This window comes from Daucus carota, chromosome 9, assembly GCF_001625215.2.
Source record: "Daucus carota subsp. sativus chromosome 9, DH1 v3.0, whole genome shotgun sequence".
NCBI classification, from domain to species: domain Eukaryota; kingdom Viridiplantae; phylum Streptophyta; class Magnoliopsida; order Apiales; family Apiaceae; genus Daucus; species Daucus carota.
This window is the reverse complement of record NC_030389.2, coordinates 6,111,105-6,131,152: the sequence shown is the minus strand read 5'-3', so window position 1 is coordinate 6,131,152 and position 20,048 is coordinate 6,111,105. Positions and strand designations below refer to the sequence as shown.

At 35.0% G+C, this 20,048-nt stretch overlaps 3 protein-coding genes across 10 annotated transcripts; 2 read left to right on the top strand and 1 right to left on the bottom strand.

Annotated features, from left to right (window-relative positions):
• Window positions 1-277: 277 nt before the first annotated feature.
• On the top strand, window positions 278-2,612 carry LOC108192673 (pentatricopeptide repeat-containing protein At2g20540-like). The gene is made up of 3 exons (XM_017373525.2): window positions 278-1,559; window positions 1,978-2,037; window positions 2,155-2,612. The coding sequence occupies exons 1-3, from the start codon at window positions 278-280 to the stop codon at window positions 2,610-2,612; spliced, it is 1,800 nt and encodes a 599-aa protein (XP_017229014.2).
• Window positions 279-15,140, top strand: LOC108201078 (uncharacterized). Of its 8 annotated transcripts, XM_064084593.1 has the most exons (24): window positions 279-2,597; window positions 4,144-4,910; window positions 5,484-5,567; window positions 6,002-6,092; window positions 6,204-6,326; window positions 7,034-7,080; window positions 8,675-8,816; window positions 8,910-9,077; window positions 9,162-9,293; window positions 9,389-9,584; window positions 9,684-9,951; window positions 10,570-10,940; window positions 11,094-11,822; window positions 11,904-12,044; window positions 12,131-12,208; window positions 12,307-12,390; window positions 12,583-12,744; window positions 12,838-13,016; window positions 13,347-13,523; window positions 13,620-13,797; window positions 13,916-14,044; window positions 14,139-14,276; window positions 14,344-14,544; window positions 14,726-15,140. In XM_064084593.1, exons 6-24 carry the CDS (start codon window positions 7,065-7,067, stop codon window positions 14,852-14,854), a joined length of 3,618 nt encoding a protein of 1,205 aa, XP_063940663.1. In that variant the 5' UTR covers window positions 279-2,597; window positions 4,144-4,910; window positions 5,484-5,567; window positions 6,002-6,092; window positions 6,204-6,326; window positions 7,034-7,064; the 3' UTR covers window positions 14,855-15,140. The 8 variants fall into 8 exon arrangements, with proteins under 8 accessions (XP_063940663.1, XP_063940666.1, XP_063940662.1 ...); XM_064084596.1 differs by lacking the exon at window positions 5,484-5,567; XM_064084592.1 differs by having other exon boundaries at window positions 5,484-6,092.
• Window positions 15,141-16,251: 1,111 nt separating this feature from the next.
• On the bottom strand, window positions 16,252-18,762 carry LOC135149399 (protein FAR1-RELATED SEQUENCE 5-like). Its single transcript, XM_064085101.1, has 5 exons — window positions 18,176-18,762; window positions 17,828-18,086; window positions 16,824-17,591; window positions 16,383-16,734; window positions 16,252-16,265 (listed from the first exon to the last, which is right to left on the bottom strand). Exons 1-5 carry the CDS (start codon window positions 18,760-18,762, stop codon window positions 16,252-16,254), a joined length of 1,980 nt encoding a protein of 659 aa, XP_063941171.1.
• Between the last annotated feature and the right edge of the window lie 1,286 nt (window positions 18,763-20,048).

The following is a 20,048-nucleotide window of genomic DNA, read 5'->3' as shown; positions in this document are numbered from 1 at the left end:
TTTTCTTTGAAGGAGGAATACCTTTGAGCTTTTTAATTTTGCACTTATAATTTATTTTTCTAAATATATATATGAAATAAGTTAGGCTAAGGAATAATTAGAAAATGAATATTTATAAAAATTATTTTCTTGATTATAAAATTATCTCTTGCTTACAATAATTAGTTACAATAAAGGAATATTATTATAAGTCTAATTAAAGATGAATTTAAGTATTTTGAAGTATATATATGAAATATAGTATAGTGCATTATTTGTATATTATTTTAGTTTAATAATGTCACATTTTACGACTTCTACCTCCTTGTCTGCTATTCTACGAAACTGCAGCTCTTTGCTTTCATCAATTCCTACAGCCAGAAAAGTCCATGCTCAAATCCTCATTAATGGATTATTTCAAAACAATACACTCCAAACAGATTTGGTGCTGGCTTACTGTAAATGCGGTCTGCTGGGTGATGCACGCAAGATGTTTGTTTCTATGCCTGACCGAAACATGCACTCATGGAACATTATGATCTCTACCCATGTCAAGAATTGTTTATATACAGATGGTTTGTGTATTTTTAGTGCGTTTCTTCAAGTGGGTCAGAGACCGGATCACTACACATTTACTCCATTGTTTAAGGCGTGTGCCCAACTTGGAGATAAGACTTTGGGTTTAGGTCTGCATAGTTGGGTGATCAAATTTGGGTTTGTGAACTATGTTGTCGTAGGGAGTGCGCTTTTGGAATTTTACTCGAAATGCAAGCAAGCAGAGGATGCTAAACGGGTTTTTGGTGATTTGAGATTTAAAGATTCTGTTGCGTGGAATTCGATGATTTCTGGGTTAGTGAGGCTGGGATGTAATGTGGATGCTGTAGTTTGTTTCAGAGATATGCTTAAGGAAGGAATTGTGATGGATCGTATGGCAATACCGAGTATTTTGAGTGCTTGTGGAAGGGAAGGAGACGTTATGAAAGGGAAAGAAATTCATGGGCAAGTAATGAAGAGTGTAACATTTTGTGACGATGTTACGATTGTAAACTCTCTTATCGACATGTACTCCAGGTGTGGGTTTTTGTATAATTCGGAGAATGTTTTTAAGAATATGGTTAATGCAAATTTAGTGAGTTGGACTACAATGATCTCGTGCTACGGGGTTCATGGGAAAGGGAAAGAGTCGTTGGTTTTGTTTGAGGAAATGAAATTCCGTGGATTTGAACCCAATTCTGTCACGATTACTACAATATTAGCTAGTTGTAGTCACTCGGGCCTTGTAGACCAAGGTAAGAAGATATTTGATTCACTTGGTCTAGTCTACAATATTGAACCCTGTGTCGAGCACTATGCTTGTATGATAGATCTTTTGGGCCGCTCGGGGTGTGTGGAAGAAGCATTTGAATTAGTGAAAAATATGAAGTTGGCTCCTACAGCAAGTACATGGGGTGCTCTACTAGCTGCATGCATGACTTGGAGGAATGTTGAGATAGGTGAAATAGCAGCTCATCATCTCTTTAAATTGGAACCGAAAAATACTAGTAACTACATAGCCTTGTGCAGTATATATGAATCTTTAGGTATGTTAGATGATGTTTCAAGTATTAGATCTATAATGAAAAACAGGGGGATGATCAAATCCCCGGGTTGTAGCTGTATTACAATCAAGGGGAAAATCTATAAATTTTATCGAGGAGAAGTTATCCATCCTTCTGGGAACATATTATATGAAACAATTGACGCATTATCTAGGACCTCGATGTCGATTGACATATGTGTATGAGTTAACTTGCTTCTTAGTTTTGACAGTACAGAGTACTACTCTAGGAAAACAAATACCGGTACTTGCAGGGAATATTACCCTCTGCTAAATTGTACATGCAGTATTCTAGTGACACTTAAGGATAATCACCTCTGCACTATGAATCTGTAGGTTTCCTCTGAATTTACTTGGCATAAGCTTACAGCCTATTGTAAGTTAGATTGCTAAAACTGCAGCCACTAAAGAAAGGCATAAGTATTATTTGATTCCTCACAAGGTTAGCTCTTCCTCACAAGGTTAGCTCGAGTTTTAGGCTAGGCAGTCCGAGTCCAACTGGAAGCATTTCACGACACACATACTCCTACGATATATACATCCACTCCACACAACAATCTCAAGATATCTCCATTCAGTTGACACCAAAGAAAGCTCACAAGGGGAGGAGTTGCGGGTGAAGGGGATGGAGGTTCTTGAGAGAGGGTTGGAGTCGTTTAATCAGGCGGAAGTTGGGGCGGGGTTGCAGGTGTTCTATAATTTAGGGGAGTTACGTGGTACTGTGGAGGGATTGGTTGGGAAGTATAAGAATGTTGGTGTCAAGAGTATTGCCAATGCGTTGGATATGAAGGCGATTTCGAGTGGTGGGGGGATGTATGGAGGGGGGCCGGGTGGGATACAGAGGAGTGGGACGCCGCAGATTGGGGGTGGGAGTAAGGCCAAGGAAGCGTTGTGGCAACGGATGAATGGGTGTATGGATCAGTTGCATAGTATTGTTGTGGCTGTTTGGCATTTACAGAGAGTCTTGTTGAAGAAGAGGGATCCGTTTACTCATGTGTTGTTGCTCGACGAGGTTATGCAGGTATGGTTTATGTAGTATGGTTGTTGTCGGTTTTGTGGGTTTTATGTAATTATATATTATCTTGAGCTAAATGTTTAGATAGAATTCTGAAAAATGATAATAAGGATGATCTGATATGTAGTATCTTGTATCCTATTCAAATAGGCATAGGTAAACCAAACATATTAGTGTATCCCACTCTCAAAGTACTTTATTAATTAGGGAGTAAGAGTATGCACAAGCACACTGCAACACCTTAACCTAACTTGTAAAAAAATTTAACAAATCTTGTTTTGTCCTAATATCCAGTGTCTCGTTAGAAGTCATAATTTGATTGTGTAGAGTAGGCTACCTTCAAATTAGAGGATTGGTGCTATCGAATTTTTATGCTACAGTATTACCTAAGGTAATTTATTAATGCCATCAATGGTGTTGTATTGCTGTTATCAGTTCTCAGCATTGTAATATTAATAACTTTTATTAGCTCTTATTATCTTAGGAAGGTAATTTGATGTTAACATATAGAGTTTGGGAGGCACTTCTGAAAACCTTTGCTAACCAAATGAAAAAAAACCTTTATTAGCCAAATAAAATGTCATTTTTATGGTTTTATGCAAGTACAGAAGGTGGAGCTAAATGTTTTGATAGAATTACTGCAAGTATCCTTTCAAACAATTAAAAAAGTTAATATTCTTGGAGGATGGAATAGTTCGACTAACAATAGTAACAAATTATGGTCTATGATACATGTTTGATGTTCTAACTCTGGTAAACAAGCATAGCATCAGTGTCATTATTTTACTTCATAAATTACAGGATTTGGAGTATTTATGATTGTGAACAAGGTCCTACGAACAGAATTTGTCCATGGAACCAACTATAAGTAAGGTTATGTTCATCTTAGAAAGAAAATTCGTGCAACTCCAACGCAACACTTAGACAAATGTCTTTCCCTTAAACTTTCTGCATGTATCATAGATTAGAAAATGAGTCATACAACTTATAATTGCAATATACTTGGTGCAATCAACTTCAATTAAATGTGACCCACATCATAACAATAGCAGCTTGCCAGCTTCTAGTACATCCCTGGATTACAACTACTAGACAGAACAATTACCAGAGAAATTATCGGGCCTTCCTCTTGATCAGTTGTAACATGAGTCAACAGAGCTAAGTTCTTTACTAAACCACATGCTTCACCTTCTGGAGTGTCACAAGGGCAAAGCATTCCCCACTGCAAGAGAAAAGATTTAATACATATACCAGTATCATTGCATGCGGAAGTCATTAATACAGCACTATCAAACATAAGTACATTATTTATATTCAGATTATATGTCAAGGCCTACAGGGAAAGGTTGTTCAAATTTTGGTGAATGAATCCGAGTCACTGATTTAAATTAGTTGAGTCTTAGGCCAAGTATTATGTGTGTGTCATTATTCTATTCTTCCTCCAATTTACCCTGTCTATAAATATAAAACAAATAATATAACAAAAATGTTAAAATACCTGAATTAAATCTCGAAGATTAATTATTTAGCTATATTGTTATTATGATGGAAGGGTCTCATGGATCGAGCTCACCAGCTCCGTTTCTTACAAAGACTTATGAGATGATTGAAGACCCAGTGACTGACTCTGTGGTCTCTTGGAGTCACACAGGCTGCAGCTTTGTGGTCTGGAATCCTCCGGAGTTTTCTAAGGATTTGCTTCCAACTTACTTCAAGCACAACAATTTCTCCAGCTTTGTCAGGCAACTCAATACTTATGTAAGCACATTAGTCTTTTATATTTTCGTGTATTTTACTTTTGTTTGTACGAGTACAAGTGCGACGGGTGAGAGAAGAATCCTGGCATTCGAGCTTAAGATATATATTGTGTGGTTACTGGTATAAGCTCTGTAGTAGCAGACTAGAAGGGGAGACTTCAAGTGACAATTTTATTTATAAAACCAATATTTGAACTGTGAGGAAGAAATTTAGAAATGCAGCCATCACCATTAGTCATAACAGAGATAAATGCTTCATCCGGTGATTCTGATATTAATGTCCAACAACGCTCGGCAAACTTCCATCCATCATCCCCTCATTCAAGAGATATTCGTTCGCCCCTGGAGTTAGCTGCTGCTTCTGATCATGCAGATAGCCCTGCCATCTCCTCTATCTATCTCGACTTAGAATCAAGGCCAAAATCTTCAGGGATAGACGTAAATGCAAGGCCTGCTAATGTTCCTGATTTTGATGTTCCAAATGAGCCAGTTGAGGAGACAACAACTCAAGCTCTACCAACCGGGGTAAATTTGTTTCTGTTCATCAGGATTTAAGATTCAGGTAACATGGAATCGTTAATGCAATTTTCTAATATATCAGTTAAATTTTATTGCAATTTTCTAATATATCAGTTGAAGCATCTGATTTTGTATCCTGTTAGATTTCTGGCAATCAAATTATCATTGCACTCCCGCGCTATTTATATGATTATTGAGGTGTCTGCATCTCAACAATCAAAGTATCGCGCACACCACTTCAATGAGAAACAGTGATAAGAAATTCTGGTATTTAAGACATATCATGCTATTTGAGTTTTTTAGTGAATCATTCAGGCAGTAGGCTCTGTGCTCAATAGGATATTGCAGAATGGTGATAATAATTTTCTATCTAAATTAAGTTATCAGCATTTGGAATGATCAAGGTGGCGAAATTAAAGTTGGTTAAACTAAGTAGACTGCTATGTTTTTTTTAGGGTCGATGTTTTTCCAGAATCAACAGGCCTCTGTCAATACCAAATCATCTCACCTCTTTAACAAATCAGAGAATGAGATTGCTAACCTTTATTATCTCATAATCTTCCTTTGTTCTATAATGATACTCTGTATTGGATATTAATTTTAACCTCTATTTCAGGCTCTGTGTTAAATTTCTCCACGCAAACAAATGGTGGTGAAACTTCATTAGATACCATGGTAGGAGGAAAATGAGATAATTAAGGTATTTTGCAGGAAACTATTAACAATTATTTGCATAATGGCATGATCTCCCATTATCTTGCTTATCTGACAAGCAATGAACACTGACGACTTGCTGCTTCCAAATTTGCTGAGTTCTTTTTGCAAATAAAGAAATAAAAAAAAAGTGAAATTCTAAATTTCAGAAGGGTGGTGTTGGAAATTATTTATGGCAAGAGATCAAAGGGTACAAGTGAATAGGAGTGTAGCTCTTGAGCATATTTATATTCAGATTATATGTCAAGGCCTACAGGGAAAGGTTGTTCAAATTTTGGTGAATGAATCCGAGTCACTGATTTAAATTAGTGGAGTATTAGGCCAAGTATTATGTGTGTGTCATTATTCTATTCTTCCTCCAATTTACCCTGTCTATAAATATAAAACAAATAATATAACAAAAATATTAAAATTTTAAAGTTAGGAAGGGAGTTCAAGGAGCACAACCAGGCCCTGTTCTTGACTGGATGCATCGTTTACGGATAGCTATTTATGCAGCAAGGGAGTTCAAGTAAGAGCTTCTGTATTCTTTCCTTTTCATATCCATGATCTACATTCGAGTTTGGGTAGTTTAGCTTATGTATTCTTTCCTCTTCTTTCCTGGTACTTTGTATTAGTAAAGATATGGGAGCAGAGAATACATAGAACTCAAGTTTGCATTCAATACCTCATGAACCAGAGGATTCACCATATATTCACACGGTGGGAGTTCCTCCAAAGCCGAGATTGTTGAATGAAATAACAGGTATATTGAAAGAAACGAACCTTCGTGTTTGTTTTTCTTCAAACTCCCAATCCGCTCTCGCTCGCCGCTAGTAACGGAGTCTCGATTGATTTCATTTCATTTAGCTACTTAGATGTTCCGGTTCATATTTTAAGCTAGTAACGAAGTCTCGTTTATTTCCGTTCCCTCAGCAACTCAGATATTTCCGTTCATATTTTTTAATTCATATTATGTTAATGTCTATATGTACTTATATTCTCGCTATTATGATGTTTGTTAAAATATATATATATATATATAGGGTGGCAATCTAGGGAGGGCACCTTATATGGAGTTATATAGTACACTCGATCTGAACCGTTGATATTAAAAAAAAACTAACGGCTGTGATTAAGCATATTAAATACATGTTAAAACAGTTGGATCTAAATTTAATTTTGGCAACTATACACACAGAGGAGCTATACACACACTGGACCTATACACACGGAAACTTCACACTAAGAGCTTCACACACACAGCAACTACACAGCTTGAGAGATTCGAACGACGAAGGTCAGAAACAAGCTCGAAACAACGAATCGAGCTTCTTTATCTATCAAACCGAAGGTTCAGAAGCGAATCGAAGCAATTCGAAGCTAATCGAAGCTTATCGATTCAATTTTGTTTTGATAAATTAGGGTTTCAAAATAATCGAAGCTAATCGAAGCTGTTTTGGTTTGTTTCAGGTGATTTAGAGCAGTATTGACAGCTTAGAAGATGCTTCGCCGAATAGGTCAGTAAAAATCCGGCGAACTCTTCTTAATTTTATATTCTACAATAGAATGTTGTGAATTAGAATAATATACAATATACAATAGAATGTTTATTATTGTTCTACAGTAGGTGATTTAGCAATGTTCGAAATACATATGTTCCACAATAGATGTAATTCTGATTATTCTATATTAGAATAATATCATTTTCATAAAACAGAGCATGTTTATTAAGTTTATAGAGTATTTTTCATTATTTTGCATCTGTAGTAGAACATATTACAATTTCATGATGTTTGTGCTACATTAGAATAATTTCATTGTTTATAGTACATAGAGTTTTATCTTCCACAGTAGAATATATTACAAGTTTGTCAAATTTGTTGTATATTAGAATAAATTCATTGTTTGTAGTATAGATTATATTGCTTCTTTGATAGAATATGTTACTAGTTTATGAAGTTTATTCTACATTATAATATAGTTTATGAAATTTGTCAAATATGTTGTATATTAGAATATATTCGTTGTTTATAGTATAGATTATTTTGCTTCTTTGGTAGAATACTAGTTTATGACAAGGCTTATATATAACTTGTATTCATCAGAATAACTAGTCATAGAATGTTTTTTAGGAAATAGTCACCTTGAGTTATAATTTGGTGTTTGCTTAAGGTAACATCGGTTGATCCCAGTGATCATGGATTCACTTTGGAGATTGGTATACTCAAATATGTGGTATTTCAGGATTCATGGAAGCATCCATATTCTTTTTGTACTTACACTTTTTGTACTTACACTTTTTGTACTTACTCTTTTTGTACATATTCGAGCCATGCCAAAATCTGATATTTTAGAATTCATGGAAGTATCCAGTAGTACGTTGCTAGCTTATAAATCTCTGTGAATTATTCTGAGTATTGAGTCGTGGTAAAGATATATCATTCCTCGAGCAATTCTGATTGCAATATCAAAGCGTGTATGCCAATTTAGCACTAAACATAAAAACCTTTTGTTGTCCTTTAGTTCCACCCAAGCTTCATTTGTGGAAGATAGGTTGGATGATCAAAATAACCTTGCCATAAAAAATTCTTCTCACTAAACATATTCTTAAATAGAACTAAGTTTCCAGTATTCAGTAGCTGAGCTGAGTTTTTACATCCGGATTATGAAATGTTAGTTGACTAAATTGAAATATGAGGAGTTTCACTGTAAAATAAAACAAGTTGTCCTGTTTTATCCATTTAGTATCACTTAAGCTTGTGTGACATTTAGTCATTGTTTCATGTTATAATTGTATGGAACATTGTTTACAGGCACATATTTAGAGTACCTCTTTAAAGATATTTGCTCTTTCCATATTTTAAGTCAAAGTGTATCTCTTAAGGAATAACTCAAAGTGGATCATATAAAATTATACTGGCTCTGCCTCTGGGTCATATGACAGCACAATCATTCTAATACTTTATTTATTTATTTGCATAAATTAATTAAAGTGTTTTAGGATGTCTCGGTGGTGTAAGCTTTCATTTATTTGCATAAATCAAATAATTGGTTTTGATTTTCCTATTTAATCATTCTAATATCTTCACTACTTTTATCTAAACATGGCAGGTACAAGGTCGGGAGGAAAGAAATATAAATTCAAAAGTTCAGGATCTACAAAACAAGGCAAGTCGCAAAAGAGGCTTAAGCAAAATACTGATGATGAAGTAGAAGAACAGTTGAGCACATTAGTCTTTGATGATTATTGGAGGTAATAGAGTTTTGCCAAATTATACAACTGTTTTCATAAAAAATTTTCTATATTATTTTCTCTGGTCATGCTAATAATTTTTTTTCTATGTAGTTTAATCTGGAAAAGAATACCTTCAGAGAGAATAGAGGGATGTGTGTATTACCATCCTTTATCTTTTCGAAGCTATTTGACTGAAAAATCAGTTAAAAAACTGAAAAAATGGGTATCAAGACATAAAGTGTTCTCAAGCAGATATGTCTTCATTCCAATGTGCCAATCGTAAGTAAATTAACAACATGATGTTAGATATGTACTAAACATTCTTCAAACCAATTGTAATAAATTTATATTTGTTCATGACAGAAATCACTGGAACATGCTCATTATATGCAACATTGGCGAGGATATGAATTCTGAAACAAATAGTCCATGCATGTTCTTATTGGACTCGCTGCAAATCAGTGAAGCTACAAGACTTGAACCAAGATTAAGAGAGTAAGATCTTATATTAACTACTAATTATAGTTTAATTATTTCTTATATATAAATATTATATTGTAACATAAAATTTGATATGATGCAAACTTCAGGTTTGTGTTTCATTTATATGAATCTGGAAATCGAAAAGAATCTGCTGAGGAAATCTTCAATATACCATACAACATACCATCAATTCCACAACAAGAAGATGGGACTAAATGTGGTTATTACATGTTGTTTTACATGTTCAAATTCCTCACTGCTTGTCCCTATCAATTTGACATTTCTAAGGATTACCCAGGATTTGTAAGTTCTTATTTATTGGCTTTCTGTAATCTATATGTTCGTAATCTGTGTTATGATTTATAAAATAAAATGGTGTTAAAAACTTGTCTGTTGTAACAGATGACTGAAGATTGGTTTGATAAGGATGAATTTCAAAAATTTTATGAAGACTTGACATCAGAGAAAGAAAAGGAGTGTAGTTTATCTGACACAACTACAGATAAAAAGAAAGATGGTGAAGGAAGTAGCATTCAAAAAATTGAGAATGTGAATAATGATATGCTGCAAACAACGCCATCATATGATCTATTCAGATCTAATGATGCCCTGCCTCCACTGGTATCATACACCCCAGAAAGTTCACAAGAAGAGCAGAAAATAACTCAATGTAAGGAATCAAACTAGTTTATATTGATCTAACATTGAGCTCCTACATCTAACATCTAGCATTAAATTATAATATATCAACATGAAGACTGGTTTTATTATTGCTTAATCTCTATTCTGGAATGCTTTATTTTCCAATGTTTTCCTTATTCTAGACTGAACTTGCCCAACAAAACTACATATAGGAAATTAGAAAACATTATCAAAATTATTTTGAGTCTGAGTTTAAACAAAATACAGTACGAAGAAAAAATAGTTTTGGCACCATGTAGTATAAGACACCTATTGGAGTGTAGGTGAAGTCTAACAAGGTTTCTTTGTTCTTTATAGGTGGAAAGAGGCTCCAAGTTCTAATCAGTTACTATAAAAGATACATGTTTCTATTTATATCGTAGTCTGTTGAGATGGGAAATGACACATAAAGAGCTCCTACTGCTTACTTTGTGTAGTAAGCAAACTAGTAGTTTATACTTAGTTTATGTCTTATGTCTTACTGTTACATTGAGCTCCTACACTTTCATCGATTCCACTTTATTAAGTTTATATTCTTTAGAACTTTGTTTATTGCAAATTGCTTTAAAGAAACATAATGTTGTTCTTTAAATATGTCTCCTTGTAGGCAATAAGCCATCCCCTTTGCCAGCAATTGAAGAATCAAAGATCGAGGGTGATGTTGTCAAAAAGAAAAAGAGCATCAAATTTAAAATCAAATCAGGGGAACAAAGAAAATCACCTAGGCTCATTGAAGCAAAGAAAAATCCTAATGACTACAACAAGGATGAGACAAAAGTTGCTGCAGAAGAAGATGAAAGAAATTCTACAGAAGAAGAAGCTGAACCAGTCGTCATTTCTGTAGTTGATCATAATGAGGATGAAGAAAATCTGGATAGCAATAATGAAGACAAGGCTGATGAAGATGATTTTATTGAAGATGGTAAAAGCAAAAAAACAACTAAGCCTAAGAAAAAGAAGAGAAAAGCTTCAAGTCCGGTAAATAACTTTATTATTCAACATTCTATTTCTTCTTTCACTTCATATATTAGGAACACTCTTTCATATATGTGCACACATTTGGAAACTGTATATCTTTTGATATGTGTAATTCAAATACTAAATCTTTTCCTTTAATCTGGATGATATTAGGTCAAAATGAAAAGAGCCAAGAAACGAAAAAATGTCAAAGAAGAAGAAGAAGAAACAGAAGAAGAGGAACCAACTGAGAACATAAGAAAGCCTGAAACAGACATGCCAAATAAGATATTGTTACGTGCCTACCCGAAAACCTTCACTGATGCTATCCAGGCATTGACAGAAGATCAGAAAAAATGGGTGACTGAAGCGGGATTTGGCCCTCTCTTATCATTTGCAATGAGAAAAGTTCCGCACTCAATGTGTGTGAATATAATTTGGTGGTATGATTTGACTGAGGATGAGATGATCTTCAGTAAACAAAGGGTGAAGATCACAGAGCAAGATGTGGCTGATACCCTTGGGCTGCCAAAGGGAGAGAAAGAAATCTGTTTCAAAAAAGGCAAAGTTAATAGAGACAAATTCTCTAGATGGAGGGCACAATTTCCTGACAAAGATGGAAATAGAATCACAGAGTTGACCGTGTATGAGGCGATAACAAGATCTAGAGTGGTGGATCTTCATTTCAAACAAAACTTCATGATTCTAATGATGAATCTGTTTGTATACACAAACAACAGCTCTTTCGTTTGTCAAGATGTTTTGGGATTTGAAGACGAGTTTGAAAACGCAAGCCACTACAATTGGTGCAAGCTTGTGGTTGAATCTCTTCGATCTACTCATGAGGAATGGTGGGATGATCCTCAGAAAAAGTACTACACTGGTTCACTAGTGTTCCTCCTTGTAAGTAAACATATAATATTAATAATTCATACTTGTACTTAATATCTATTGTGCATTGATTTTAAATAACAATGTTTGCAGTTCTTCTACCTTGACCGAAGCGTCCATACTGAATACAGAGCAGAAAGGACAAGGCCTGTATTCATTGGTTGGAGGGATTCACTGATTGAGAATAGAAACAGAAGTGAATCCATTGATGGAACATTTATGAGAGGAGAAATTGTAAGTTCATTTGTCCAATTAATATAATTCTCAACCGATTTCTTTGAAAGATTGTGATTAAATTTTGTTTTTAAAATACATTTCAGGTTGGACCATTGCACAATCCAAACACTGGAGAGAGACAGAGTACTAGAAACGTATCAGCTGAAGAACATAGGCACCAGGTAAGAATGACAAACACATCATAAACTACATTCTCAATATAAATATATGTGATAAGTAAACTACAGTTCTCATATGTTATTGAACTTTGAAAATATAGGATGTAAATCATGAAAATGAGGAGGCTGCAATTTTGAAATTGGGTAAAAACAAAGGAAAGTTACCAGCTGAAGAATTTGTGGATGTAAACTTCTCAATTCTATTCTCTAAATATTATTTTAATTTATTTGGATTTCATGTTCTATATTAAAATAAAGTTTATGTTCTATAGTACAATAGTAAATTTGTGCTTCCAAAGTATGCTCGATTTAATTGATAATTAAACTGCATCAATCTTATGCTTTTATTAACAACATAAATATGTCTTCTCTTACAGATATTTCAAGAAGGTGAGAATTTTAAAACACCAAAAGAAACCTTAAGGGGAGTAGAAATGATTCCACAAGATTTCAAGGAAGATGAAACTTATTCTGGAATCATGTCTGTGGCGAGAGATATTAAGTACACGTATGAAGATAATGAAATTATCACTGAAGAGGTACAAACCTTTTTTTTATAATTCTATAAAATCTAGTTTGTCTTGTGTAATTATATAAAGTTTTGAATAATGTTATTATGTCTTTGAAACTAGGAAATGATGTCACAAGTTGATAAAGACATCAAAGAATTGGAATTTGTGTATGAGAAATGCAAAAACAACTTGAAGCTGGCAAATGACCTCTTCCCAAACCACCCTAGCTTGAAGCTGTATGAAGACAGATTTGCGAAAATGTATCAACCACAAAGTCAGGAAGAAGAAGAACAACAAAGGTATTATAACAACACTTAGAATATAATGTAATTTTTGTGATTGTTTACTTTGATAATTGTATGATTCAATATTCTTATTTATCATATGTCATTCTCTTCTATTCTAGTTATCATTAAAAAATAATTCAAGTGACAATAATATAATTTGAAAAACAGAATTGAACCAGAGAGTGACAGAGACCCAGAATGGCCTTACTACACGAACAAGGACTGGAAAACAATCGATATTTTAGCGCTTCCAAAATACGATAGAGCATATAACAAAATGATTGATATCGATGATTTTCTTGGTGATCTAACATTGGGTGGTGAACGTATTGATTTTGATAGATTTGAAAGAGAAGGTGACACTGAATATAATCCAGGAAGACTGAGGAGAGAGGTAAAGGTCGGAGACTCCAAAAAATCACCATTTCTTGATCGCACAATTGACTTCAACAAGCAAAAGATTACAAAGGCAGAGGAGGAGGTGTGGAATTGGATCACAGCAGATACATCAGATGCAACGTATGTTTTCACTAACATATTTGATTAAATTAAAAAATACTTCATTACTAAATCTATGCAGTGCTTTTAAGTATGAATAATATAATGTTAATGCAGCCAAATTATTTTCTTCTGGGAGGATGTAATTTGCATGAGCTACCAGATTAAAACTTTTCAATTCAATGAAAAAATATCAACTGCTGTCATGGATGTATATGCGACAATCCTGAATGAAGATGAAAAATATAGATCCCCAGACTCGCCACACCGGTTCTTTTGCAACACTAGTATCACGGTATGCTACTAGACGAAATATTTTAGACAACATGAAAGTCTTTAATAATCTGTAATATGCACTGATTTATATTAACTTCTATAGTTTATATTAACTTGAGTTTGTTTGTACAATACAGGGGATGTCATTGACAAAAAGGAACCACGTTGAAACTCCTGAAGAGGCTAAAGCAAAGTATAGAAGGTTTTGTTCAAGATTAAATATATGGCTTCTAAAACATGATACAAAAATTGATGATATCGATCTGGTACATTCTAAATCATTTAATATATAATTTCTGTTTCACACAAAAACACGAACATAGATAGACTAAATTATATATTTCACATTTATTTATGCAGATATTTTTCCCAATCCATGATGTAGACCACTATTATGTTGTCTGTTTCAACATTAAAAATCCATCAGTAGAGATCATTGACAACAATAGAATTGCAGATGGCACCAATGCAGTCTATGATGGATTACCGGAATGCTTGGTATTTTTCTACTTTTATTTGTAAATATTAATTGTGTTATATGTATTGACCACAAATTTGTTTTCAGCAACAACATTTTGTGAGCTACTTGGAAACAAGCAGTCCGGCCAAGAGTAAACAGTTGGGCAGCGTTTCAATTGTTCGACTAGATATGAAATGGCGAACAATGTATAACAAGGTGGATTCTGGAGTGTTTGCCATTAACCATATGGAAACCTACAAAGGCAATGGATTGAGGAACTGGGAATGCAAATTTGCATATGAAAAGGTAAGACCATTCCATATCTGATTTGAGTTGTATAATAATTAAATTATAGTATCACCAAAATGCTATTTAGATACTTTACTCTAATACTATTGGTATTCAGTGTTCTACTATCTATTCAGTTCTAGAATACTTTATGATCCAGACAAACTAACTAGTTTAAATGATCAATATATTGATGCAGGGAGTTCAACAGAAAAAACAGCTGGAGAAGGCACGCCAGATTTATGCCTCAAAGATTATATATTCACCAATAAATCTGTACAAAAACAAAATGGTGAATGAGATCAAGTCGTTGTGTCAACCAAGATGAATAGTAGTGGTCTTTGAAAGTACTTGTCTTAGAAAATACTTGTCTTTGAAAATGATGTGAATAGTGAGGTGAAGCAAGTACTTATTTTTGAAAGTGATGTGAATACTCATTGTTTGCTGTTATAATGGTATGGAACAGTGTTTAGAGGCACATATTTAGAGTACAGCTTTAAAACTATTTGCTGTTTGAAAGTGATTGTGAATAGTGATCAACTGCTAGTAAAAATGATGCAGATTTTTACTCTCTTGTAATGTCTGTTTTCATTTGCTACATATTGGATTATGATGCGAGAAATTTTAAAAGAAATATTCTCTTGTAATGTCTGTTTTGCTCTATCTATCATTCTATATATAAAATAATCATTGTTATGTACTAACTTGTGTTGATCTTCATATGGATTGTAAGTTATTAAAAATGGATAGTAAGCTAATAATAGTAAGTTAATAATAGTATTCTTTAGTGGAATCATTATATTTTACCAAAACCAAAAAACCTACATTGTTCACATCAATATTCAATAGTAGAATAATTTAATTTATTAAAAAGAATTTTGGTTTTGACTGTAATACATCTAAATTTTAGTAAGCTAATAATAGTAAGTTAATAATAGTATTCTTTAGTGGAATCATTATATTTTACCAAAACCAAAAAACCTACATTGTTCACATCAATATTCAATAGTAGAATAATTTAATTTATTAAAAAGAATTTTGGTTTTGACTGTAATACATCTAAATTTTAGTAAGTTAATATTAGTAAGTTAATAATAGTATTCTTTAGTGGAATCATTATATTTTACCTAAACCAAAAAACGTTCACATCAATATTCAATAGTAGAATAATTTAATTTATTAAAAAGAATTTTGGTTTTCACTGTAATACACTTACATTTTTATAATGTTCTACACTAGAATCATAGTTTACATGATACCCTAGAAACAGGCCAAGCCTCAAGGGATGGTACATTAAGCCAAATAATTTACATGATCTTTACTCCGAAATACCATGTGAATCACAAGGCATCCCTCCTACTCATCTCGTATATGCAGCCTCTCTATGGCAGCCTGCCAAAAGATTACAACCTGGTCTTTAGCTTGTGCATTCAAGTACATATATAGAATCTGTATAGCCTAGCAAGTTTGGTCAAGCAAATTCATATCTATGCCATTAAAGCCAATTGAAAAATAATCCATAGTTACATCTCCACCGTGAGAAGACATTGGTATAAAATCAGAGTTTCAAACAATCATTCTTGCTTAGTAAAATTTGTAATTTAATCTCATGAACAAAGTAAAATTTGTTCATTTACACTGCAAAATATATTAAGAACTATAAACTTGACAAATCCACATTTTTGCTTCAATCCTTGTTTCTTCTTGTCCGATGATCCATGCAAACTAGCTGATTATTCCTAAAAACAGATATATGGAAATCAGTTATAAATTGAAATCAATCTATAAGTTTCAATTACCATTAGATAAAAATATTTAACAAGCATAATTGCAGAGAACTTTAAATTGCATAATACCTGTATTGATGGTCTGGTTAGTGCTAATATTGTCGACAGAAATATTAGCAGCTTGCATGATTGGATTTTGCATCTTCTTCTTCGGGCAAGTACGTGAATCGTGATATCCTTCCAGCATACAGAATTTGCACACCCTTAATTTCCTCTTCTTTCCATCACAACTTTTTTCTGCAGGACCAACAAGTCTTTTTCGGCTACCTTTATTATTACTTTGGAGTGGTGGATGAACAGTGGTTATAGTTGAAGGTCTCACTCCGAAACATTCTTCTAGCATATCTTCTTTTGTAGCTCTCGAACTTTCAAATTTTTCTTCAACCCTTATTTTCAAACTATTCATCTCATCAAACAAAAACTGCATACCATCACCATTGTTTGAAACATATTCAATGCATCCTTGGAACACAGTCCATACTTTTTTGACATATCCCTAATGTTCTGTACATTAGTACTTTCCATCACATCTGAAAATTTTGATTTACAAAATCTGTCCTCTGCATTTCTCATCCAGCGACTACACAAATACTGATGTGGAATTCGTTCAACACCCCATAGACCCAAACAGTAGAAACAATGCCGACAAAGGTATCCCACTCTAGTAAAAAGCTTGCAAGAACAATCCACATTGTTTGTCAAGAACGAAAACTGAACCTCGAAATACTTCTCATCATAAGTTTTATCACGTACAATATACGTACTAACACCATCAGCAACAATTGGCTGTCCAGCCAAACTAATATGAAAACAACTAGCTTTAATCTGTTTTTGAACCTTGTAAAACATTGTACGAGTGTAAAGCTGGGCTGCTTCCTTTTCAATTTCTTTTTCAGTGATAGTTTTAGGAATACATCTATCTCCATCATTAAGTTTTTTATTTTCATAAATCTGTTTCTCAATGGCACTCTCATAGCATATATAGAACTCTGACAGTGTGTCTCCCCTCTGCACAAAATGATTAAAGAAAAAGTTACTACTTTCTGACCTTGATGTCGTTCTCAGCAACGCTCCCATGGGCTTGTCCCGAAAAAAGGCAGGAATCCACGATTCTCTCATAAGGTACATTTCATTCAACCATACATGTTCACTCAATCCAAACTCATCCAACACAGAATTCCAACCTTGTTCAAATTCAGATATCGTCAAATGTGATGACCAAACAAATTTATTAAGTTTCTCCATAAAACCAGATTCCGCACAAAAAACAGGACCAACCTATAATAAAAATATTATTTTTAATGGTTTTATACAAATGAGAAGGTATTTCTAACACACAACAGATAATCGAATTAAGTAGATAATGTACAACTAATCTATTCCTCTAATAGAATAAATGATAAAATATAATAACTCAAATCATACTAATGAGTATCTATATTACCAACAAACATATAACAGAAACAAGTAAATCAAAATCATTTAATTTCCACAAGGCAGATGTATTTGATTACCTTAGCTGTAAACTTTTGCATTATATGCCACATGCAATATCGATGAATTGAATTAGGGAATATCTTGTTGATAGCAACTTTCATAGCCGGGCATTGATCAGTGATAATACATTTTGGTGCCTGCTGAAAGACTTTCAAAAACATCTCGCACACCCATGTAAAATTTGTCGAATCCTCGTGATTAAGCAAAGCAGATGCAAAGGTAACACTTTTCCAATGATTGTCAACACCTATAAATGGTACAAAAACCATGCCATACCTACAATTACACAATATAAATTATACAAAAGCAGAGGTGAAACAATGAAACAAAGATTATAAACTTATACAAATATAAAACTAACATACTTATTTGTGCGATAAGTTGCATCAAAAGAGACCACATCACCAAACACTTCATAACTTTGGCGTCCTGGAATATCAGCCCAAAATAGACGAGTAAGATGACCATCCGAATCTGTTTCATACTCATAAGAAAATCCAGCATCTGATGTCTCTCGCTTATTTTGGAATTTTTGAAGCAACATATCCGCATCATGCTTTCCAATATACAACTTAATATCCCTTACCCAATTCTGAAAATCTGTAGCAGTTGCCCCTATATCAGTGTAGGAACCGGCTATAGATTTATAGAGGCTATGCGCTCTATGAGCACCAATATTTGATTTAGCAGCATCTAAAATGAATCGACGTTGAAGTGAGGAAATAGTTCGATTGATACGAAGAAATTGCTTTCCAGATGTGGATGCTAAAGGATGATTGTGACCTTCAACAAAACAAGATATTATATATTGATTAAAACCACCATATTTCAGTTGAACCTTTGCTTCACATTGACATTTTTTTGTAACTGTCCTTCTTCGCCTTCTTACATCAACTCCTGCAGTGCTTGAGACAAGAGACAAATCCGAATTACTATCAGATTCTTTCGACATAGAAGTTTCATGATTACCCCCCTTCGAACACACAAAATACTTGTAAACTACAATACTGTTATAGCCAAATTTGGCTAGGTCCTTGTTGGGCCAAGTATGTACTTAGTTTAACTAAGTAAGACATGAATTGGGCTAAGAGTCCTATATAAAGGAAGGACGCGTCCTCCTGCTTATAAAGGGAGGACGCGACCGACCCTTGAAGAGACTAGTCTGAACGGAAGGGCACAGCCCTCCGTGACGCGACTGATCCGCCGATGTTGCGTATCTTAATGAAGAGGACGCGTCCTCCGCGTCGGAAGGAGGGATGTGTCCTCCAGGTCACACGTGTCCCATGAAGAGGACGCGTCCTCCTGCTTATAAGGGGAGGATGCGATCGACCCTTGGTGTTGCGTGAAGAGGAGGCGTCCTCCTGCTTATAAAGGGAGGATGCGACCGACCCTTGGTGTTGCTTGAAAAGGACGCGTCCTCCGAGTCACAAGGAGGGACGCCTTACTTGAGAGTGTTGATGGAGAGACGCGACCGACCTCCGTCCACCCACGTCCTGTAATATGTGGAGGAGGGCACGCCCTCTTCGGAGGTGACCGAGGGGCGCGTCCCTTGTAAGAAGTTGACAATGAAATGAAGACCAAGGGCGTGCCTTTAACGGGGTGTCCTCGCCTCCCCGGGGGCGCGACCTCATGTTAAAGAAGGACCTGTCTGATGTGTTGTAAGAAGGCTCTTCTTATGGGAGAGTGTACATTCGCTGAGACAACCCTTCCGAGGGAGACGAAGACCGTCCCTCCGGGGATAGGAAGACCTACCCCTCCGGGGGGGATATGACGACCCCTCCGGGGGATACGACGGCTCTTCCGAGGTGTTGTAGCCGGTTTTGTATATCATGTGGAGGGGAGGACGCGCCCTCCCCAGACATGGCCCGGGAGGTGCGGTCTCTTGTCCAGTAAACAGGGATGAAGACGGGAATTGGGAAGGACACGTCCTCCCTGTCAGGGCGCGTCCTTTGACTCAGAAGAGGCATAGTTATGAAATACATGATGAAAGAAAGAGGATGAGTGAGTCTCCGTGACGACCCTTCCGAGGGATATGAAGACTAGTTACCAAGCTCATTTGGTAGTTATCAGGCTCATCTGATAGTTCCCGGGCTCATCCGGGCATGATCTACAATCCTCAATCCTGCTATCTGCCGAGTTAACCCTCGTGTGGGGGCTTGAGGTGATCATGGCTCTTGAAGGCCCTCCGGGGTAACACGAAGGCCGATCATATGTCTGGATCCTGTATTCTGGTGAGTT